This window comes from Dendropsophus ebraccatus, chromosome 2, assembly GCF_027789765.1.
Source record: "Dendropsophus ebraccatus isolate aDenEbr1 chromosome 2, aDenEbr1.pat, whole genome shotgun sequence".
NCBI lineage: Eukaryota > Metazoa > Chordata > Amphibia > Anura > Hylidae > Dendropsophus > Dendropsophus ebraccatus.
In genome coordinates, this window is record NC_091455.1 from 48,356,082 (window position 1) to 48,380,674 (window position 24,593).

A 24,593-nucleotide genomic window follows, 5' to 3' on the forward strand; every position below is an offset into this window, starting at 1 on the left:
TGATCCTCCTACACACACTATCCCCCCTACACACACTATCCCACCTGATCCCCCTACACACACTATCCCACCTGAACTCCCCTACACACACTATCTCACCTGATCCCCCTACACACACTATCCAACCTGACCCCCCTACACACACTTTCCCACCTGACCCCTCCTACACACACTATCCCACCTGACCTCCCTACATACACTATCTCACCTGACCCCCTACACACACTATCTCACCTGATCCTCCTACACACACTATCCCACCTGACCCCCCCTACACACACTATCCCACCTGATCCCCCTACACACACTATCCCACCTGACCTCCCCTACACACACTATCTTACCTGATCCCCCTACACACACTATCTTACCTGACCCCCCCTACACACACTATCTCACCTGATCCTCCTACACACACTATCCCCCCCTACACACACTATCCCACCTGATCCCCCTACACACACTATCCCACCTGATCCCCCTACACACACTATCCCACCTGACCTCCCCTACACACACTATCCCACCTGACCCTCCCCTACACACACTATCCAACCTGACCCTCCCCTACACACACTATCCCACCTGACCCTCCCCTACACACACTATCCAACCTGACCCTCCCCTACACACACTATCCAACCTGACCCTCCCCTACACACACTATCCCACCTGATCCCCCTATACACACTATACGACCTGACCCCTCCTACACACACTATCCCACCTGACCCCCCTGCACACACTATCCCACCTGACCCCTCCTACACACACTATCCCACCTGACCCTCCCCTACACACACTTTCCCACCTGACCCCTCCCCTCCTCACACTATCACACCTGACCTCCCCACCTACACACACTATCCGACCTGACCTCCCCCTACACACACTATCTCACCTGATCCCCCTACACACACTATCCCACCTGATCACCCTACACAAACTATCCGACCTGACCCTCTACACACACTATCCCACCTGACCCCTCCTACACACACTATCCCACCTGACCCCTCCTACACACACTATCCCACCTGACCCCTCCTACACACACTATCCACCTGATCTCCCTACACACACTATCCCACCTGACCTCCCCTACACACACTATCTTACCTGATCCCCCTACACACACTATCTTACCTGACCCCCCTACACACACTATCTCACCTGATCCTCCTACACACACTATCCCCCCTACACACACTATCCCACCTGATCCCCCTACACACACTATCCCACCTGACCTCCCCTACACACACTATCTCACCTGATCCCCCTACACACACTATCCAACCTGACCCCCCTACACACACTATCCCACCTGACCCCTCCTACACACACTATCCCACCTGACCTCCCTACATACACTATCTCACCTGACCCCCTACACACACTATCTCACCTGATCCTCCTACACACACTATCCGACCTGACCCCCCCTACACACACTATCCCACCTGATCCCCCTACACACACTATCCCACCTGACCTCCCCTACACACACTATCTTACCTGATCCCCCTACACACACTATCTTACCTGACCCCCCTACACACACTATCTCACCTGATCCTCCTACACACACTATCCCCCCCTACACACACTATCCCACCTGATCCCCCTACACACACTATCCCACCTGATCCCCCTACACACACTATCCCACCTGACCTCCCCTACACACACTATCTCACCTGATCCCCCTACACACACTATCCAACCTGACCCCCCTACACACACTATCCCACCTGATCCCCCTATACACACTATACGACCTGACCCCTCCTACACACACTATCCCACCTGACCTCCCTACATACACTATCTCACCTGATCCCCCTACACACCCTATACGACCTGACCCCCTACACACACTATCCCACCTGATCCCCCTACACACACTATCCTATTGTGAATTCGAAGCAAATTGCGGATTTAGTGTGTTTGAAGGCACCCTTAAGGAACTTTTTTTTTAAAAAAGCTTTTAATTTTTTAAAAGATGTCAAATAAAATAAAAGTTATACTTAATTGTTAGCGTACTGACTTGAGGAACATAGATAACGTCATTTTTACCATAGTGCAAATGGCGTTCTCTTTCCAGTTTTCAGCATATTTAATGGAAAAATTAAGTCTGTAATTGCAAAGTACAATTAGTGGAGCAAAAAATAAGGGCTCGTGAGGGTCTGTAGGTGTAAGAATACAAGCGTTATGGCCTTTTAAAAAAAAAAGAAAGTGCAAAAGCGAAAATAGCAAATCTGCTTGTGATCACAACACAAAGTTTGGATTGGTTGGTGTCTGGTTGTTAAGATGGAAACAGGATAAGTGCATGGTTAGCTGCTATCTTTGTCTTGCTGATAGTGACGGCTGCATGGTAAGTGTATGGTGTCTGTCTCCTGCAGCGAGACAGAAAAGGCACGAGCCTGGGAGAGAAGCACAGTATATCCACATGTTCCACACTGGTGCTTCTTCATCATCATCCCTGATGACACGAAAAAAGATAAAAAAATAAATAAAATCCTACGCCTAACCTGATGTAACTTTACTATATGCTACATACTTGTCCTGGTGCCCATCCACCTTCCCCCTCTCCAGCTAACATTACAAAGGATAATGGGGTGCATTTAAGGGTCCATTTACACAGAAAGATTATCTGACAGATTATCTGCCAAAAATCTGAAGCCAAAGCCAGAAATGGATTTGAAAAGAGGAGAAATCTCAGGCTTTCCTTTATGACCTGATCTCTGTTTATAGTCTGTTTCTGGCTTTGGCTTCAAATCTTTGGCAGATAATCTGTCAGATAATCTTTCTGTGTAAATGGACCCTTAATGGGATGTGTCTATTACAATATGCAATCATCCCATTCTTATGGTAACTTCAGTGAGATAACCGGAGTCACCAAATGGTTGGCTTCTGGTTGTAACTGAGGTACTTGCTTGCCAAAATGGACCACAGAGTGATTACCCCTAGGCAAGCCTCGTGCACACACCTATCACCCACATCAAAAACTTATTCTCTGGACTTTTGTTTCTTTGCTTATTGTCAGGGTTCCCATTAGAGAGGACGAACTTAAAGAAATTATGGGTTCACATGATCCTGAAAGCTCAGCATTTAAATACTGCCTCTTGGAGAGCTGCATCCATCTTCATAGGGGACATAGGGCTGCAATCCATCTTCTCCAAGCAGCAGGATTCAAATACTGAATGTTTGGGTTCCTGTGAACCCAAACTTACTGTATGTTTGCTCTTCTCTAATTCCCATTTAAAGGGGTTATCCAGCACTACAAAAACATGGCCACTTTCCCCCTGCTATTGTCTCCAGTTTGGGTGGGGTTTTGAAACTCAGTTCCATTGAAGTAAATGGTGCACCTGAACTGGAGACAACAGTAGGGGGGAAAGTGGCCATGTTTTTGTAGCGCTGGATAACCCCTTTAATATCAGACCAGCCATTGCTGAACTTTTTCTTTTGTGCTGTTATACATCATACTGTACAGTAGATGGCGACAAAGTACAAGGTAAAAAGTTTACACCTGGCTGAAACAACTGTTTCCTTGAGACACCCACAATGGAAAAGAAGATAAAGAAAAGAATATAATTTTTTTTATGCATTTTTACTTAAAATTTTGAGAGACCAGACTTTTCTATAATCAGATTTGTCCATAGTTCAGCTATTACCAGATTAATGTTACTTTAAATAGATCCATAGAGCTCCACTGTACTAATTTAATACAAGTGACTATCATTATCAGGGTAGTTTCATGTAGTCAGAAATTACAGGATATCTTAAGCGAAGTTGTATTTCCCACAAGAGATTCATTTTTTCATTGCACCAGTGCAGTGTCGGACTGGGATACCTGGGGCCCACCAGAGGAAATGATCTTTGGGGCCACCAATATATAACCAGTGGGATACGACATGCTGACCCGCTTTTTTCCTGGAATCATCTGTATCTTTGACAAACCCGTGTGAATAACATTTTCAGTCAAACTAAAACTATCAGAATACCCTACATTTATACAGCTCTCAGGGTATGCTGGGAGTTGTAGTTTCTGAGTTGCCAACCTTTTAATAAATCACTGTGTGCAGAGTCTCCTGGTGGCTGCAATCTGTGGGTGACAACCATCAGCCCTGAAGGTCCAGCAATACATCTGTCCACAGCGGCAGTATCAGAGGATTGTACTACTGTACTACAACTCCCAGCATATCCTGAGGGCTGCAGACTGTCAACTTGGGCCTTGATCGAGCAATGTATGTGTGTGTGTATGTATATATACTTCTTTGGTAACAGAATACAAACACTGGATTCTAATCCTACAGGTTACAGTATCTTCACATCTCTGCAGTTCTGCTCTGTGACCCTCTCTTGTAACTCCAAATTGTAAATGAGCGGGGAAATCTTCATATATTTTAATTGTTTAATATGATAGAAATTCCATTATCATCTCCTTGGTCAATGCATATGGGGATTGGTCACTGAGTATCACTTTAGGCAAGGTTTGTCTGTTTGCGGATGACACACAAGGATGCAGCAGGGTTGTTATTATCCTGGAGGTGTCAGTAATATGGAAAATAATTTAGCTTTACTAGATATGTGGTCCTGTCACGACTGGGGTAGTGGATCCTCTGTACCGTCACCAGCGATGGCATAAACCGCACCAGGGAGCGGAGTCTAAGGGGCCGCTGGTTTTCACCAGAGCCCGCCGCAAGGCAGGATGGGCTTGCTGCGGCAGGAGACCCCCAGGTCGCTACCCCTGGTTTGGTTTGCTAGTGACGGCGGGCAAGGTGTAGCAGAAGTAGTAGGCAGGTGACTGTGCAGACGGTGGTCTTAGGTGTAACCGCAGGTGGCAGAGACAATGGATAGGAATCACGGGCAAGGGTAACGGTCAGGAACAAAGGTCAAGGGCAGCGGACAGGAACAACAGGGAGCTGGGCCAAAATGCTATGGGAAGCATGTGGAGGCTCCAACACGAGGGACAGGGCATGCTGGGATTTATAGGAAGTGATTATGTGAACATACCAATTAGGGGCGGACTGGCCCTTTAAATCTGAGACAGCCGGCGCACGCGCGCCCTAGGAGGCGGGGAGCGTGCGCCGGCCGGTACAGCGAGTGACAGGAGCGGGGCGAGGTGAGGCGCTCCCAGGGGCTGAACTAGGAGCAGCGCCGGGTCCCTGCATGTGGGCACTGGCGGCTGCAGGATACAGGGAGGGGGTGCGGCGGCGGCCCGGAGCATGGGACGCCGCCGCAGCTCTGACAGTACCCCCCCTTTGGCCTCCCCCTCTTTCTAGTCTGCAAGAATTTTTTGACAAGATCCTGATCCAGGATGTCAGTCTCGGGTTCCCAGGATCTCTCCTCAGGACCAAAACCTCTCCAATCCACCAGGAAGAAACGTCTTCCTCTGACAGTCTTCATTGCCAGAATGTCCTTCACAATATAGACATCGTCCGAGACGGCTTGTGGAGAAGTAAACGGAGACTTACTGGAGAATCGGTTGAGGACCACTGGTTTTAAGAGGGAGACGTGGAAGGAGTTCGGGATCCGCATAGTAGGGGGTAGACGGAGTTTGTAGGTGACCGGGTTGATGCGTTTTAGCACTGAAAAAGGTCCGAGGAATCGAGGACCCAACTTGTAACTGGGAATCTTAAGTCGGACATATTTGGCCAGAACCCAAACTTTGTCACCAGGGAGAAAGTTTGTAGCAGGTCTTTTCCTATTATCCGCCTGGACCTTCATGCGGTCGGATGCCTTGAGCAAAGACTGTCGAGTCTGTCCCCAGATGGACTGAAGGTCTGACACCAGTTCTTCGACGGCTGGAACCTCGGAGGACGAAGAGAGAGGCAGAGGAGGACGAGGGTGACGACCATTGACTACATAGAAGAGTGACTTGCCTGTGGAACTCGAATCCAGATGTTTGTATGAAAACTCCGCCCATGGAAGCAGATTGGACCAGTTGTCCTGGTGAGCAGAGACGAAGTGTCGTATATAATTGCCCAGGACCTGATTGACCCTCTCCACTTGCCCGTTGGTCTGGGGATGATAGGCTGAGGAGAAGTCCAGCTTCACTTGAAGTTGTGAACAGAGAGCACGCCAGAACCTGGAGACGAATTGTGAGCCTCTGTCTGACACGATATGAAGAGGAAGACCATGTAAGCGAAAGATATGCTGAAAAAACAACTGGGCCAGACGAGGGGCGGATGGTAGTCTAGCCAGAGCCACAAAGTGAGACATTTTGGAGAAGCGGTCAGTAACCACCCAAATTGTGCGGGACTGTATTTCCCGCAGATGGGGGCAAGTCTGTGACAAAGTCCATGCCTATGTGGCACCAGGGACGGTCTGGAACTGGCAAGGGCTGTAGTAGGCCGGCAGGTCTTAGACGGGAGGACTTGTTCTTGGCACAGATGGTACAGGAAGCCACAAAGTCCTTGACATCTTGAAATAGGCTGGGCCACCAGTAGTGGCGGGAGATCAGTTGCCCGGTCTTTTGGGCTCCAGGATGCACGGCCACCAAAGAGGAATGTCCCCACTTCAAAATCCTTCTCCGAAGTGCAGGGCGTACATAGGTCTTACTGGGGGGCATTCTCTGAAGAGCCGAGGTGGCGACTGGCATAAGTCGATCAGGAGGTATGATGTGGCGAGGAGACTCCTCTTGCCCCATGACATCAAGTGCTCGGGATAGGGCGTCGGCTTTCATGTTCTTTTCAGCCGGACGAAAATGAATGACGAAGTTGAAGCGTGAGAAGAAGAGCTACCACCTGGCCTGCCGAGGATTGAGGCGTTGGGCCGATTGGAGGTAAAGAAGGTTCTTGTGGTCCGTGAAGATGTTAACCGGATGCCTAGCTCCCTCCAGGAGATGACGCCACTCCTCCAGGGCCAACTTAATCGCCAAAAGCTCTCTGTCACCAATAGTGTAGTTCCTCTCAGCAGGAGAGAAGGTCTTTGAGAAGAACCCACAGGTTCTGGTCTTGCCTGAAGTGTCCTTTTGTGAAAGAATGGCTCCAGCACCCACCGAAGATGTGTCGACCTCTACAGAAAACGGCTTGGTGGCATCTGGGCGGACTAGAGCAGGTACAGAAGCGAAGGCTGACTTTAAACTTATGAAGGCTTGCTTAGCCTCGGGCAACCAATGCCTAGGATCCGCCTTTTTCTTAGGGAGAGCCACGATGGGTGCGACCAGAGTAGAGAAATGTGGGATGAACTGCCTATAGTAGTTGGCAAATCCTAGGAAGCGTTGGATTGCTCTGAGTCCCACAGGGCGTGGCCACTGAAGAAGTGCTGAGAGCTTGGCTGGATCCATCTGTAGACCTCGGTCGGAGACAATGTACCCAAGGAAGGGAAGGCTGTGCTGATGGGAGATGCACTTCTCCAGCTTGGCATACAGACGATTGGCCTGTAATCGTCATAGAACCTGACGTACTTGTGTTACGTGGGTCTGCAGATCGGGGAGAAGACCAGAATGTCGTCAAGATAGACGATGACACAGACGTAAAGAAGGTCACAAAATATATCTTTGACGAATTCCTGGAAGACCGCCGGGGCATTGCAGAGGCCGAATGGCATGACCAGATATTCGTAGTGCTCATCTCTGGTGTTAAAGGCGGTCTTCCATTCATCCCCCCCACGGATTCTGATGAGATTATATGCTCCCCTGAGATCCATCTTGGTGAAGACCCGGGCTCCGCGGAGACGATCGAACAATTCGGGGATGAGCGGAAGAGGATATAGGTTCTTCACAGTCACGTTATTAAGGCCCCGATAATCTAAGCAAGGGCGGAGAGAACCGTCCTTCTTCTGCACGAAGAAGAATCCTGCGCCGGCAGGGGACATGGATTTAGGGATGAAGCCCTTCAGCAAATTCTCCCGGATATAGGAGGACATCGCCTCAGTCTCAGGAACGGAGAGAGGGTACACACGACCACGAGGAAGAAAAGTCCCGGGAAGGAGGTCAATGGGACAATCATATGTCCGGTGAGGAGGTAGAGAGTCAGCCTCCTTGGCAGAAAAGACGTCAGCCAAGTCTTGGTATTCTGCCAGTAGGCCTGATAGAGGCTTGACGGGGTCAGGTGATGTCACAGGACACTTGAGCCGAGGGGACTTCAGACACTGGTTTGAACAGTCCAGACCCCAACTTAGAATCTCCCTGGTTCTCCAGTCTAGCTTAGGGGAATGTAGTTGCAGCCAAGTTAGTCCCAACAGGATGGCAGAGGAAGAACGGGGCAGAACGTAGAGGGAGATCTTCTGATGCAAAGCGCCCATCGGAGCGTTAGTGATGCAGTCTGAAAGTGCACGACATCAGTCAGAGTCTCGCCGGGAAGATAGTCAGGGATCTTGCAAGCCGGGTCACTGGTAACTGCCATCTTTGGACCAGCGTAGCTGCAATAAAACTGCCTGCAGACCCAGAGTCGAGGAAAGCAGTGGACTGGTGACTCTGCCCAGAGGGTGCCTAAATGGAGACTGGCATAGATAACCTTGGAGAGGTGGCATTCACACCTAGGGAGGCCTCTCCCACCGGACCTAGGTGCGAGCGTTTCCCGGACGCTGAGGACGTTGGGGACAGCTCAGCCGGAAGTGATCAGAGCCACCGCAGTAGAGGAGAGTTCTCTCATCGGGAGTCAGATGTGCTCGTTCCACCTGCATGGGTTCCTCCGATGTCGGCTGGGATGCAGGGGTGACAGGATTCTGGAAGACCGGTGCCAGCCGGAGATGGCGACAAGGTAGGCTTAGTCGCCGTTCTTGCCGAACCTCCTCCTCTTTCTCAGAGAACCGGATATCGACCCTGGTAGCCAATAGGATGAGGTCATTCAAGGAGGTCGGAAGATCTCGGGCGGACAGCACGTCTTTCACCCGACTGGACAGGCCCTTCTTGAAGGTGGCTATCAGAGCGGCCTCATTCCAATCTAGTTCTGCTGCCAGCATGCGGAATTGGATGGCATACTTGCCAACGGAGGAACTCCCCTGTACGAGGTTGAGGAGAGCAGTCTCTGTCGATGAGGCACGGGCTGGCTCTTCAAAGACAGCGAAATTCGACCAGTAAGGTCTGGAGGTTGGCAACAACCGGATCATCTCGATCCCACAGCGGTGTAGCCCAGGCCCGGGCCCTACCCTCCAGGAGACTGATGATAAATGCCACTTTAGAGCGCTCGGTGGAGAACTGGTTGCTTAGGAGTTCGATATGCATGGTGCACTGGGTTAGGAATCCTCTGCACATCTTGAGGTCTCCACCGTATTTACTTGGGAGCACCAGTCGAAGGTTCGGAGAGGGTGCAGGAGGTGATACAGTTGGAGGCGAGCGTTGAACTGTAGCACGCTGCTGTAAGGCGGCAGTCAGTTGTTGGATCTGCTGCGACTGTTGCTGGATCTGCTGGGCGACCCCTCTAGCGATGTCAAAGATATCTGGCACCTCGCCGGGATCCATGGTTGGAGCCTACTGTCACGACTGGGGTAGTGGATCCTCTGTACTGTCACCAGCGATGGCATAAACCGCACCAGGGAGCGGAGTCTAAGGGGCCGCCGGTTTTCACCAGAGCCCGCCGTAAGGCGGGATGGGCTTGCTGCAGCAGGCGACCCCCAGGTCGCTACCCCTGGTTTGGATTGCTAGTGACGGCGGGCAAGGTGTAGCAGGAGTAGTAGGCAGGTGACTGTGCAGACGGTGGTCTTAGGCGTAACCGCAGGTGGCAGAGACAATGGATAGGAATCACGGGCAAGGGTAACGGTCAGGAACAAAGGTCAAGGGCAGCGGACAGGAACAACAGGGAGCTGGGCCAAGACGCTATGGGAAGCATGTGGAGGCTCCAACACGAGGGACAGGGCATGCTGGGATTTATAGGAAGTCATTATGTGAACATACCAATTAGGGGCGGACTGGCCCTTTAAATCTGAGACAGCCGGCGCACGCGCGCCCTAGGAGGCGGGGACGCATGCGCCGGCCGGCACAGCGAGTGACAGGAGCGGGGCGAGGTGAGGCGCTCCCAGGGGCCGAACTAGGAGCAGCGCCGGGTCCCTGCACGTGGGCACCGGCGGCTGCAGGATACAGGGAAGGGGTGCCTTAACCCTTTCACGACCAAGTAACTGTATGTCCTCGGTCGGGTAGGGGAGTTCAGAGCTGGGGTCACGCGACCCGCTCTGGACCGCCGCAATCCTGGGTTCTATTAACAGCCCGGGACCACGGCTATTACCGGGCACGGTCCGATCGCCGTGCCCCCTAATAAGTCATTTAGATACAGCTGTCATGGCTGATAAATTGCTATTTATTCCCCATCCCTGGTGTCCCCCCCATCCCCCCCCCCCCCCGTGATGTGATCGCGGAGGGGCGATCCTTTTAACTTACCCGGGATATATGATGTTGGGAAACTTTGTAAACATAAATTATGTGTAATATGGCTTTGTCATTTTGAACATTTCTGAAATGCACAATATTGTAATTAAAAAAAAAAACATTTTCTAAAACCCTCAAAAAAAATAAATAAATAACTTACCCGGCCGGGCCTCAGAAAGCCTTATAGACCAAAAGATAAAAGCGTTATAAGCCTGGTCATAGAACAATTTTAAGGAGCATCCAGATCTTTAAAAAAATATATATAAAAATAAAAGTTACACAAGTTACATATCATTGTAATCGTACTGACTTGAGGAACATAGATAACATGTCAGTTTTACCATAGGACAAACAGTGTAAGCACAATTTCACTGCGCAGATATTTTTTTCCGGTTTTGCAGCATATTTTATGGAAAAATTAAGTCTGTCATTGCAAAGTACAATTAGTAGCGCATAAAATAAGGGTTTGTGTGGGCCTGTAGGTAAAAAAAAGGAAGTGCTACGGCCTTTTAAACGAAAGTTTGCGCGGTCCTGAGGGGGTTAAAGGGGTTATCTGGGTAACAAAAACAATATTCTAAACCAGGGGTGTCAAACTCGAATACACAGTGGGCCATATTTAAAAAATTGTAGAAAGTCACTGGCCAACCTTAATATTTTATGAAGATTGCATGCAGTCTTTCTGGCACTGTCAGAGCAGCGTGCGGCGTTCCTGGCACTGCCTATCCTAAAGTAATTTTCCCCACATGGTAGTTACCCATTATATCCCTCAAGCAGTAGGTAATCCCATAATTGTGCCCCATGTAGTAGCCACCGCAAATAGTGCCCCACATACTAGCCAGGCCTACTATTAGAGCCCCACATAGTAGCCAGCCCTTCCAATAGTGCTCAATATAGTAGCCAGCCCTCCAAATAGTCTCTTATATTGTAGCCAGCCCTCTTCAATAGTGTCTTATATAGAAGTCAGTCCCTAAAATAGTCTCTTATATAGTAGCCAGCCCTCCCCAATAGTCTCTTATATAAAAGCCAGTCCCTAAAATAGTCCCTTCCCCATAGTTTTATATAATAGCCAGCTCTCCCCAATAATCTCTTATGTAGAAGCCAGCCATCCCCAATAGTGTCCCATATAGTAGCCAGCCCTCCCCAATAGTGTCTTATAAAGTAGCCAGCCCTCCAAATAGTCTCTTATATAGTAGCCAGTCCGAGCGGCTGTCCGGACCACACATATTATAATCTGCTGCAACGTCAGGTGGGCCAGATTTAATACAGCAATGGAAAAGCTCAGCGGGCCAAAAATAATGGCACTGCGGGCCAGAGTTTGACATGACTGTTCTAAACAATCCCCCTTCCCAATACCACCCTATGTCTAATATACATGTATAACCTACAGTTTCTTGCACCCTTTCACAGTTTTTTTCCCCTCATACTTACTACTCCAGACATCTAAAATCATTTTCTCTATGTCCAATCTGACCACGCTCAGCTCCCTCTTCCCCCCTCCTTTTGTAGACACAGGACATGTGATCTCTCTGAGGGCCAAGTTAGCTGCCTATTGACTTGGTAACCCAACCCACCTGTGCTGCTTCCATACTTACATGTGTCCCTGAGCCTAGGTTTCTGTAATATGAAAAGTTATAGTTCTGTATCTGCTTGCTGTCAGTGAATGCAGATATATGTACCTGTCTTTGTGTTGCAGCTCTGTATATTGTAAGTGTTATGGATGTTCTTAGAGTCTGGATGTAACTAGAATGTTTTCATTCAAAGTCATCAAGCAGAGATCTAAACCTACATAACATTCCCACCCCCGGTAAACATATGCCGTTATGCACCACATAGCTACACCATGCGAGCATCAGCTCTACTACACCAATGCGCGTGACAGCTCTGCTACATCATCAGCTAAAATGGAATACATATTGGGGTGATATGATGCAAAATCAGTGAAAATTACTGAGCAATAGTAACGACAGTAGTGGGCAGGAACGAAAGCTAAGGGGGCGAGTACACAAACAGACCAATCAGGGAGATGCATGATGGGAAATGTAGTTTTCTATCTTGGATATAGATCAGCTTTTAGAAGAACTTGTAACTAAGGCATGGCAGCAGCTAGAAAGACAGGAAACGGCTCAAAATACTCAGGGAGACTTGGTGAGCTAGGTTTGAGAGCATTTTATTTTTTAGCTCTTAAAGCGACTCTGTACCCACAATCTGACCCCCCAAACCACTTGTACCATCAGATAGCTGCTTTTAATCCAAGATCTGTCCTGGGGCAGGTGATGCCGTTCGGCAGGTGATGCAGTTATTGTCATAAAAACAATTTTTAATCCGGCAGCTCTGTGTCTAACGGCCGGGGCTTACATTTGTATATGCATTAGGCTGGCACACCCTCTCTGTCCTTCCTCCCCGCCCTCCACATCATTAGGAATGCTCCAGGCAGATTGCTTCCTATTCCCCACCTGTGTGTATAATGAACATGGGCTGGATCGTTAATACATCTGTGCAAAGCTCAAACAGCAGTAAATGTTCCTGGATCATTCCTAACAATGAGGAGGGTGGGGAGGAAGGACATAGAGGTGGTGCCAGCCTAATGCATATACAAATGTAAGCCCCGGCCGTTAGACACAGCGCTGTAGGATTAAAAGTTGTTTTTAGGACAATAACTGCATCCCCTGCCGAACGGACCCCAGGACAGATCTAGGATTAAAAGCAGCTATCGGAAGGTACAAGTGGTTTGGGGGGGACAGATTGTGGGTACAGAGTCACTTTAAAGTCTCCAGTTCAACCAGATATAAGTAGGAGATTGTGATCCCGCTGTATAGAGCTCTAGTGAGACCACATCTGGAATACTGTGTCCAGTTCTGGAGACCTCACCTACATAAAGATAATGTTAAAATAAAACAGAGTCTAGAGACGGACCACAAAAATGGTTGAGGGTGTGAGGAATAAAATATATCAGGAAAGATGTTGAGATCTAAATCTGTGTAGTCTGGAGGAAAGAAGGGAAAGGATGGGGGGTACATGATCGAAACCTTTATATATGTTAAAGGACAAAATAACGTTCAGCAGGGAAGTGTTTTAATAAAAAAAACTAAACACAAGAACAAAGGGACCTAATCTGAGATTAGTTAGGAAAAGGTCAGAAACAAGAAAATAATATTACTTTACTAAAAGAGTAGTAGATGCTTAATACGAACTTCTAGGAGATGTGGTAGGCCAGAAGAAGGGTGGAACAGCTGTTGCCTGAGGGGGCATGTCCTGCACGGAATAAAGCATTAGCCATATCCTGAAGATCGGTGAGTGCTGGATTTGTTTTTCTCTACACCTGTGTATATGTATGGACTTGCCTTTGCATCTCTAGCACCCGGACTGGCAGCGTTTAAAAAAAAAAAAATGTTTTATAAAGGTCTGTAGCGTTGCACCGATTTCTTCTTAGTGGCCAACCTAGATAGATAGTGTTTCTCTGCATAGCTGATTTAAATGAAAAAAACGGCTGTTTATGTTAAGTTGCCATGCTGGAATAAACAGAAGTTTTTTTAATTACAATATCGCTTGTTGGATGCTGTTACCTACTTTTCTCTACGTTTATGGTCTCACTTAGGACACTGGGACTGGCAGCTATGTCAATCCCGCTACTGTGTGTTTTATATGCATTGAAGTAAGGGTCTGTTGGTCCATGTAAAGAGGAGAGTGAGGAGAGTCTGTATTTTTTGTCACTATTTATTTTTCATGCATTGTGATGTGGGCTGTTTATTGTCCGTATACTATTATGTCAATATTATTTATGTACTGTGACATCACTATTGTACTGTGACATCATCAGTGATATAGTAGATAATGTAATCAATAGTCCATGTGATTATGTCAGCAGTGGTGTCATAGATGATCTCTTTAATGATGTCATCAGTTATGTCTTTGGTGAGGTCATAGTTACGGTATGTGCACACTATGGAATCCCAACGGAACACCCGTTGCAGATTCCGCAGATCGCACACGCTCATGGACTCTGGCAGCTGCACGCATCCCCGCTGCTACCATAGGTTTCATTCTATGGTTTGCCATATTCCACCGTTTGCTCGAAGAATGAACCCGCTCATTCTTTGGGCGGACGGCGGATGATAATGTAGTTGATATTGTAATTGTTAATGTCTGTGATGAAGTCATCAGTGATGCAGTTGATTATTGATTATTATTAGTTCATTAGTGACCATCCTGGGCATGCCCAATCTTGTCTGATCTTGGAAGCTAAGCAGGATTGGGCTTGGACAGTACTGGGATGGAAGACCTCTCAGGAATACCGAGTGCTGTAGACCATTTTCGGCCTTCAAGTCTTGCCGTCTTCCCCTGCCCAGAAAGCATTGGTTAGGGCTCTATTTTGGATGTCAGCATGAAAGCATGCCAGAGCTACAAGCCAAATGTCCCCAAAAAAAGGCCAGTGGGCCGGAGCCCTGCTGCTGGTGGCAGCGGCACTCCGAGCCTTCCTGTGTGGGCCCCTTGTCCATCCGTCCGGCCAAATGAGCTCTTTGGCCCTGTAGCCTGAGGTGTGTAAATGAAAGTGTTAAAGGCAGTGTGGGTAGATCGAAGATTTTGGCAGGCCAGGCGCCCTAGAAAGGAGAAGCCGGCCGAAAAGCAGATTGCGGTCACCAGCAAAAGCATCTCAACTTCTTCCTTGAATAGACTCCTGGAAACCTTGCAACCTCCCGTGTTGCGGGCCCGGACGGCTCTTTCCTGCACACCCTGAGTTACTTCTGAGCCTGTGGAAGCCCTGCACCCAACCCTTTAAAAGACAGGCACCTACTGGGAGTGGGGGGAAGGGGGTTGGAGTCAGTGATGTGGCAGGTTTTCCCTGGGTGGAAAGAGCTGCCTTTAGGACCCCGCCCTCCCCAATGGGGCCAGAGAGGTGCTGGGATCTACAGCTTGAGAGCTCTTAGCCTAGCTCCAGGCTCGGGAAGACTCCTAGGTAAAGGGAAGGAGCGCATCTGTCTGTGCCCCGTCGCATCCCTGCTGGCATGGGCTGCTTTGCCTTATGGAAGAGGGGTGGGGGGCGCTACCACCCGACCAGCTCTGCAGTCTGCGGGCCTGCAATGTGCAGGGAGGTGGCTTTCTTCGGCCACGGAGTCACAGATGTCAATGGTGAGGTCACCGATGATGTCATTGTTGATGACATCAGTGATGTCATTGATTATCCCATCAGTGATGTCTTCGACTAGATCATTACTGATATCATTATGTCATCAGTGATGTCATCAATTATGTCAATAAAGATGTCATCCATAATGTCATTGTTAATGTCATCAATGATAACGTAAGTGATGTCATTGACGATGTCATTGATTATGTCACAATCTTGTAGATTATATCTTTTTAGGGGTCATCGATGACATCAACAGTGATGTTGATGCTATTGTCAATGGTGAGGTAATCTGTGATGTCATTGATTATTTCATCAATGAGGTATTAATGATCTTGTTGATTATGTCATCAGTGATATCATTGGTATCTACAGTGATGTCATTGCTGATCTTGTCAATGATGTCATTAGTGATGTAATTGTTACTGTCATCAGTTGATTATGTTGTCAATGATGTAACCAGTGATGCAGTGAGGTCATCAATTATGTCAATAGTAATATCATTGATTATGTAATCAGTGATGTCATAGTTAAAGAGGTTGTCCTACATTTTATATTGAAAAAGGGAATTTGTAATCTGTCCCTTTCCCTTAGTAGTTTTCTCTAACCTTTTTTCGCCTCTGTACCCCTGAGCATCCTCTGTTCATGCTTTTTGGATTTGTGTTTGTTTACATAAAGAACTTCCAGGTCACAGGGGTGAGCAGTGACCTCACAGCTCTGCAAGCCTTTCACTCCACCCCCACTTAAATCAGTTTGGATGCATAACCCCACCCAATTACTGACTGTTCCCTTACTGGCAGGAGCAGGATACAGAAAGAAAACCTGACATCTATAGATGAGCGAACCGGGTTCGAGTCCATCCGAACCCGAACGTTCGGCATTTGATTAGCGGGGGCTGCTGAACTTGGATAAAGCTCTAAGGTTGTCTGGAAAACATGGATACAGCCAATGACTATATCCATGTTTTCCACATAGCCTTAGGGCTTTATCCAGCAGCCACCGCTAATCAAATGCCGAAAGTTCGGGTTCGGATGGACTCGAGCATGCTCAAGGTGCGCTCATCTCTACTGACATCTCAGGAAGTAAAGAAAACACAGGCAGAGTGGTCATGTGACTGAGCCCGAGAACACAATAAGCGTTCTAATGTACAACACCCACAGAGGTCAGTGCAATGCTAGTTTATTGAAAAATTCCGGACAACCCCTTTAATGTCATCAGTGATGTCATTATGTTATTGGTGAGGTCATCAATGATCTCCTCGATTGTGATCAGTGATATGACCGATGATGTCATCAGTGACACAATTGATCTTGTTGATGATGTGAGCGATGAGCTCATCGAGGATGTCACTGTTACTGTCATCAGTGATGTTGTCATTGATGATTTAATCAGTAGTGAAGTCATCAGTGATGTCATTGAGGATGTCATCAGTGATGTCATACATAATGTCATTGGTAATATAATCAGTGATGTTGATGTCATCAACTATGTAATCGAGGATGTCATCAGTGATATAATTAGTGATGCAGTCGATTATGTAATTGATTATGCCATCACTATCATGCCCCCTAATAGGGGGAATCTTCCCACACAGGACCAGAGGATGCAAGGTGGCATAAAACCAATCTTGATCTGATGGTTTATACCACTAAACATGTGGCCGATAATTATATTGCCGCCACATAATGCGATCAGCCAGCGTATGAGCACATTCTGCATAGGAGGCTTGGACCTATAGGCTACCCCTCAAGTTCACTACACTATATAGAGTACTGTATGTTTAAGGCATTCAACTCCAAGCACGACGGACAGAACCCATGAGCACCTCCAATTTTGAAATCAATGTTGTTAGGTAGGAGGTATTCAATAAAAGTAAGCCACTTACAAAATAAATGCATCTGCAATCAATCCTTTATTCATCCTCGCAAGGATTTTTATCCGTGGTATTAAGTATAATGTGTTCAGCCTTCTCTGAGCTCAAAAGGACTAAATAAGAATTTATATCAATTCTATTCAGTTCTTTAAACATAAGGTGGCTTCTTTTTTAACTAGATATAGATTCTCGTGAAGATATCAGGATCAAGTTTCTGACCTTCCAAAGATGATCAAGCAGCAGGCGAAGTGGAGAGAACAGCAAAATAACTAATGGGATAAAAATACCATTGATCCCATATAGGAGGAGATCTTTTGATGAGTGATGTTATATAACAGAAGAGGCCATGTTATTCACTATGTATGCTTGTTTTTTGAAGTTTTATCGTGAGATTACAAAATGGGACCTTTTCTTTTGGTCTAAAATAGTGGTACCATAGTCAAGTAAACGAGAATGTATCACATAATCATTTAAAGGAGTAGTCTGGCGGGGTGGTAAAAAATCCTTTACATCTGGGAATTTATGGAACATAATAAAGAGTGTATATATACCCGCTCCTGGATCCCGCTGACAGTCTGCAGATCCCCCCTGCAGCGTCAGGACCTGGCTGACGGATCAGGCAGGACAACACTGCAGTCACTGACTGGCTGAGCGGGGTAAATCCTGCCCTTCAGTGACGTGGCACCCGCGGCAGCATCCCTTCCCCGCTCTGCCCCGCAGCTGCTGAAGGCTCCAGCCTCGCATCGGCATGCTCCTCTCTTCTGCTTGGCTCCGGAGCTGAAGAAAAGCTTCTGACCAATGTCATATGACATCCGGAGCCAATTAGGAGAGGGGAGAAGTGCAGAGACAGTGTCATCCTCCACTGCTACTGCTTTGTGGGTGAGTATATGTATGTATCTGTGTGTGTGTGTGTGTACTAATGGAGTGTGTGTGCAAGTTAGTGCTCATGTGTGGCTGAGGCAATACTACAGCTCCCAGCATGCTCCTGTGTGGATGTGGTAGAACTACAGCTCCCATCATGCTCCTGTATGGCTGTGGTAGAACTCCTCCCAGCATGCACCTGTGTGGCAGAGGTACAACAACTCCCAGCATGCTCCTGTGTGTCTGTGGTAATACTACAGCTCCTAGCATGCTCCTGTGTGGCTGTGGTAGAACTACAGCTCCCATCATGCTCCTGTATGGATTTGGTAGAACTACAACTCCCAGCATTCACCTGTGTGGCTGAGGTAGAGCCACAACTCCCAGCATGATCCTGTGTGTCTGCGGTAGAACTACAACTCCCAGCATGATCCTGTGTAGCCGTGGCAGAACTACAACTCCACCATCCTAAGTCACCCCCAATGCTCCTCGCCCAGCAGTATGATCCTTCACTCCACCTCCCCCTCAGAGACAGTATCATACTCCAGCGGCAACAGCTCCCCGCGGACCAAATATAGCAGCAGTATATAGTCTGGCCGCCACCGCTCTGAGGGACAGTGAGAACTGGCCCCCTGTGTAAAAAGTTTAGAAACCCCTGCTATACACTATGTGGGGGGGGGGGGGGAGCCAGGATGCTATATTGTATGTGGGGGCTATACACTGGCGGGGGGGGGGGGGGGTAGCATGGGGGGAGGCATTTGCCTTTTCTGCCTAGGGCACCAAAATTCCTTGTCCCGGGGCCCTACTTCTTTCCTTTTATTATGGTTACAAGCCTGGGTGTAAAAAAAAACATTACTAGGAAGATCTCATATATTTGTACAAAAACACTAAATTTGATACCCATTCTTGGTACTGTAACCCACACAATGCTGAACACAAGGTTCCATGTATGTTCTGCCTAGTAATTTGTAGAGGAAAAATTATGTTCTTGAGCATCAATGCCTCTTCTGATGGATCCCATGATTTGTCCAGCACAGTGTTAGTTCCTACAGAGCTTGGGCATGGATGCTATCTGGGAACTGTGATTTGTGGATTTTATAGCACCACCCTTAGGATTCAATAATGAATTTACATTGTCTTTACTTATATCATCTATCATAGGATTCTCTTGTGTAAATACAAAGAGAAGTGGCTTTTAGTAGATTGGTCATTTCAGTACACCCAGATTATTTCTGAGGCAGCCAACACTTTCAGATGAGAACCAAGTGTAAAACACATGGGGGTTACCATTTAGTCACATGACTAAAGTTGCCAATATTCTCTCAGTTTTCCTGAGAATGAAACAGGAAAATGACGCAGTCATCGTCTTACCTTTCACAGGCTGTATCTGAGCATGGGGGCACAGGTAAGATTTGTGGATGTGGTGTATACGGTTAACTAGCTGATGTATACTGTCTGATGATGATACATAAGACATTCACCAAGAGTCCGACTTGGTTTGCAATGATGAAAGAATTCAAAAACTTTATTGACCTATAACCTGATTAGATTATGCCAGATGAGAACCAATATAGTACAGAAAGTTGTACAGAATTTTACATAGAAAACTTTACAGGTCTGTACCATATACATCTTGTTGAATAACTCTACATCCACTGCAATAAGGAATGCTCGACACTTTAATCTGTTTCTTGTTTTGTTACCATTGAAGCACAATTCACAGTAGTGATATAGTTCCTGGAAAAAAAAAATTATAATAATAATTTTCCCACAGGCCAAACCAAGCCAAATTTACTTTTATATATTTAACATTAAATTTCTGTACAGAGTGAAATCTACATCAAACAAAGGAACATAAGTATAACAGCGGACACTACCTAGACTTGCTACAATGATTCAAGTTCCAGGTCACTGGAGGAATTGCTCTTAATTTTATTCAAAGCCCTACTATTATTTTACAGGTAATTCAAATGCGACATTGTCAGCTGAAAAGTCAGCAGCAGTAACGTCAGGGCTAAAAGAGAGTATTACAGAAAACTAAAAAAATATTCTTTTTTTTTTTAATTTCAAAAAAACCTAGTGCATTCCATAAATGATAAAATAATGGGAATCTGCAGCAAATCAGTGAGAAAATGAGAGAGCAAAAAAGAAAATCAAACATTGCAGGAAGATCGGCATATAGTGTTTTATGGTTTATATTACAGACCTGCACATCTGTACATTTTACCCCATAGATGTTAAAAAGTTCATCGATAAGCAGAGTGCAACATAAAAAAACAGCAACATCAGATTCCTTCAACCTTCACGACGCTAAAAGGGTTAATCCTTCCACGTGAAAGTAACCTCGAGGAAAGCTGAATTTTGCCATTTAAATCGCTTATGCAGCTGAAGAACAATTTGTAGGCCTCGGAATCCTAAAAGTTCATTTTATACGTTGTATACAAGTTGTACATCCCTGGACCTGCTGTATTGTACAGCAATAAGGGGTCTGGAAAGAGAAAATCCAGCTTTGTGCTGGAAAAAGAAGAAAAAAAAAAACTGTACAGAGACGGTGTTCACCACAAGACAGTCTGGAGTGTAATGAAGTGACAGCGTCCTCTTAAGCAGCTGTACCATTAAAACCGCAATAGAAAACCATTCTCATTCAAAGGTTATCTTGAGAGGAAGGCCTCTGCGTCTTCTCCTCTGTGGACTTAAAATCAGTAGCCTCCACACTTTGTCCTGATCTGTCGTGGTCCAGATCCGGGGGAAGAGAGATTTTAAAAACAAGCCCAATTCGATGGAAAAATCTTCTGAGGATTGCACGTAGTTCCGGAATCAAGTCAAAATGGATGGTTTCACACAGCAAGGGATAATAAAAGGAGGCGTGAGCCTTAAACTGCAAGAAGGAAATAGTAGGTTATTAACCTGACACATTTGTCCTATTCAGACGCTAGGTGGTTGATACTGTGGCAAGGGGGAGGTAAAACATACCCGTTCATCACTGATCTTCAGGACTTTAGTCAGGAACAGTAACAGGAGATTAGTCCAGGCTTCTCGGTGACTTTCAGATGTGAGGGTTAAAAAGTAACTCAAAGCTTCGCTGCAAACACTGCAAAAAAAAAAAAAGCACATTGTAGTACATCCCCAGTCATGTACCTAGATCGATAGAGGCGATGACAGATAGACAGGCAGGCGTATATGCTTACTTGAGTAACCGTTGCTGAACCTCATCCCAAGCGCTCTTGCGGCTTTCATCCATGTACATGCGGAATAGGATCCGCAAACCACAAGCAAGGCTGCTCGTCTCTTGTTTCAGGAGGTTTGGCTTTGATTTGCCCTTGAAACCTTATAGGGGAAAAAAATCAATAAAAGTTTGCTTCTTTGGTTATATACCAATAAGACAAACAATAAAGACCTTCAGTAAAGCCAAGTTGGAGGCTACAACTCCAGCACAACTATCCAGACCAGGGGTGTCAAACTCAGGCCCTTCCAGCTCTTGCAAAACTACAATTCCCATCATGCCTGGACAGCCAAAGCTTTAGCTGTCCATGCATGATGGGAATTGTAGTTTTGCAACAGCTGAAGGACCTGAGTTTGACACCTGTGATGCAGAGCACTGATAAAGCGGTGTCTTGAACTAGGCTTCAGTACAGGCATGTAAACATCTACGATTGTTCCCAACCTGTGGCTCTTCAGCTCTTACAAAAGTACAGTTCCCATCATCACCCGGTAGTTGAAGCGCTACACTTGTTAATGTTCAGACATCCCACAAAGAATGAATGAAGCGCACATGCTGTGAGCCTCATTTGTTCAGGGGTGAGTTTTCCTGTTCTCATGACGGGCAGAGGTTCCATAGTCGGACTCCATGGACCCACGGGATAGGAAATGACGTTGCATCAGGCTGAGGGGGTGCGTAAAAATGCTATGCATTATGGGATGTGGTGCAGTGTACCCTCTCTTTTGACTATTTAGTGGGAACTAATATGTTCAATCCAGCATTAATAAAAAATCTGAGAATTTCTATGAACTAAACTCATGATAGGTATAAGTGGGCTGTATGTGATCCATCTCCTCACAAGATGTCGTAGTACTAACCTGCCTTCCACAGAGCGGTCCTCTGCTCATTATTAGAGTTAAAAGCTTTTGCAAATCTGTGAGATTCAAGGAGACAGTCGAGGAGTTTGAAGAGTTGTTGAGATGTGAGGAAACGATACATGCCTTGATCCTGAGTGTCTACGTGGACATCAAAATGAACTGCGTCCCTCTGTAGATGACAGAAAGTTACAATCTTTTTACCTGTAGATGTCAAACTCCGGCCATGACAAGGGCAGAGATTTCTTCAATGCTACTGGATCATAATATAGCTCTCATAACTATTTCTCTCCACTTAGGATGTGCAAATATGCAACTGTATTGTGTAAAGAGAACCAAGGGCCCTCCGTAATGGGCTCAGCAATCAGCCAATGAACAAGCACACGTGTGTTTTGTCAGCTAATTACATAGTCTTGACATGATAAATATCCTCATTCTTTGGCTGAACTTTTTAAAACTAGATGTGTGGCTGACAAATGACAGAATTTAAAGGCAACAGGAACAATCATGTATACGTTCATGTAGCGTTGCCTGAATGATAACCTAGCTGATTAATACAACCCTTAAAGGAGTGCCAATGCTGTTTATTGGTGCTTGCATCAGTCTATTAAGTACCACCCTTAGGACGGGTTCACGCAACGTATGACACTGGCCCCTCTGTGACATGGCAGTGTCACAGAATGGCCGGTGTCAGTGAAGTTCATCCTAGCTGGTACTGCACTACCATTGATTTGCAATGCGAGCACGTTCTGCTGTGTGCGCATTCCAATTAACCATAGCAAACAATGTAAAGTGTGGCCAGAGACACACTTTACATTGTCTGCTCTGTCAGTCTAGTGCGGCCGCTATTCAACGAATAGCGGCCGCACAAAACTGACATGTCATTTTCTTCTGGAACCGCAAGGAATCCTGCCCAGAGTGTATACACTCCAGCTGGGATTCAATGTGATCGGCAATTTCATTAAATAACGGCCATGGTTGCAAAACTGAAACTAACGAAATTATACAGAGTGCGAACTTAGCCTTAAACTGGCCATAGGGGTACAGATATATATGGATAATAAAACCAATCATGAGTGTTTATTGGCTAAGCTGATGGGAATCTTTTTGCCACCTGGTGTTAAGTCTATGTCTCTATGGCCAGCCTCATATGATATTTAATATATTTCAAGGCATTCTTCGTTCTTTATTAAAAAATACCAACTCTTTCATCATATTACAACTCTGGCATGGACACCTTGTAGTTGGCTCTCTCTCAATGCCCTAACAACAGACGCAACTTTCTCTGGAAGTTCATTACTTCACAGCTGCCAATGCTGTGCAGAAATGATCAATAACATGGGACTGAGTCTTATACTAATATTTGCTATCACTGTACAATAATCGCACCTAATGGCCACATGTTACAACATTTTGTTGTGCTAATTTAATTAATAGAAGGGACTGTGGTGTATCCTGATATGACTATCCAAAATACAGACCTTTAAAGTGGTCAGGCTTAAAAAACATGGCTGCTTTCGACCAGAAACAGCACCTTTCTTGTCTTAAGTTTGGGTATTGTTTTGCAGCTCAGTTCCATTGAAGTCAATAGAGCTTAATTGTAATACCACACACAACCTAAGGACAGGGGTGGCGCTGTTTTTGCAAGAAAGTAGCTGTGCTTTTCTGTATTCTGGATAACCCACTAGGTACATAGCTTTGGGTTTTTTACATGAACAGATCGGAGCCAGTGCGGGGATGCTGTTGTCACAGTCCTTTTTTGAACTACCACCCAGTTCCTGAGCACTGGGGGCAGGCCGACTGGCCTCCAGTATGACGATCTGCTCTCCATTCTGTGGAACGGCTCTATTAGAATCAATAGAGCTGTGTCATGGAGAGGAGATTGTCCCACTGCTCCAGGGCGGGCTGGTGCTCAGTAACAGGCCGGCACCGTGCGCGGGAATTGGGTAGTGGTTCAGAAAATGGGCCGTGCCATCGCCGGTCTGTTTAGATAAAGAACCCAAAGCAATGTACCTACTGCTACATTCGCTTTAAATATGGTTACAACATTCCCACCTGAATAATACTTTCACTATTATTTTACATTTTCCACAATGGGATAACACACACCTGAGCGGCAGCCAGATTCTCTGCATCCTCTTTCTTACTGGTTGCTGGGAAGAAAACAATATTGTCGATGGTCTGAATGAGCTCAAGCTGCACTACACATTTGATTAACAATGCAGAAAAAAGCTTCTGTTCTGGAAGTTCTAAAAGGGGGGAAAAAAATCAGAAAAAAGGCAAGGAAAATCATTAATCTCTGGAAGAAGTAAAAGTCCTTTTCATGTTCAAAGACACTTGTTATCTTCTAC

General features: G+C 46.4%; 2 protein-coding genes and 1 pseudogene across 2 annotated transcripts in view; 1 reads left to right on the forward strand and 2 right to left on the reverse strand.

Annotated features, from left to right (window-relative positions):
• Positions 1-9,004: 9,004 nt before the first annotated feature.
• Positions 9,005-9,412, reverse strand: LOC138784128 (protein LDOC1-like). The gene has a single exon (XM_069959642.1). The coding sequence runs from the start codon at positions 9,410-9,412 to the stop codon at positions 9,005-9,007; it is 408 nt and encodes a 135-aa protein (XP_069815743.1).
• A 5,090-nt stretch (positions 9,413-14,502) lies between these two features.
• LOC138785072 (5S ribosomal RNA) lies at positions 14,503-14,619 on the forward strand (annotated as a pseudogene).
• A 5,058-nt stretch (positions 14,620-19,677) lies between these two features.
• Positions 19,678-24,593, reverse strand: part of ARFGEF1 (ARF guanine nucleotide exchange factor 1) — a 120,209-nt gene continuing 115,293 nt past the window's right edge. Inside the window, exons 35-39 of the mRNA XM_069957486.1 lie at positions 24,352-24,491; positions 22,246-22,414; positions 21,357-21,495; positions 21,142-21,259; positions 19,678-21,046 (exon numbers count right to left, since the gene is read on the reverse strand). Coding sequence (XP_069813587.1) covers positions 20,813-21,046; positions 21,142-21,259; positions 21,357-21,495; positions 22,246-22,414; positions 24,352-24,491 — 800 coding nt within the window. The 3' untranslated portion in view covers positions 19,678-20,812. The remainder of the gene's footprint in view (positions 21,047-21,141; positions 21,260-21,356; positions 21,496-22,245; positions 22,415-24,351; positions 24,492-24,593) is intronic.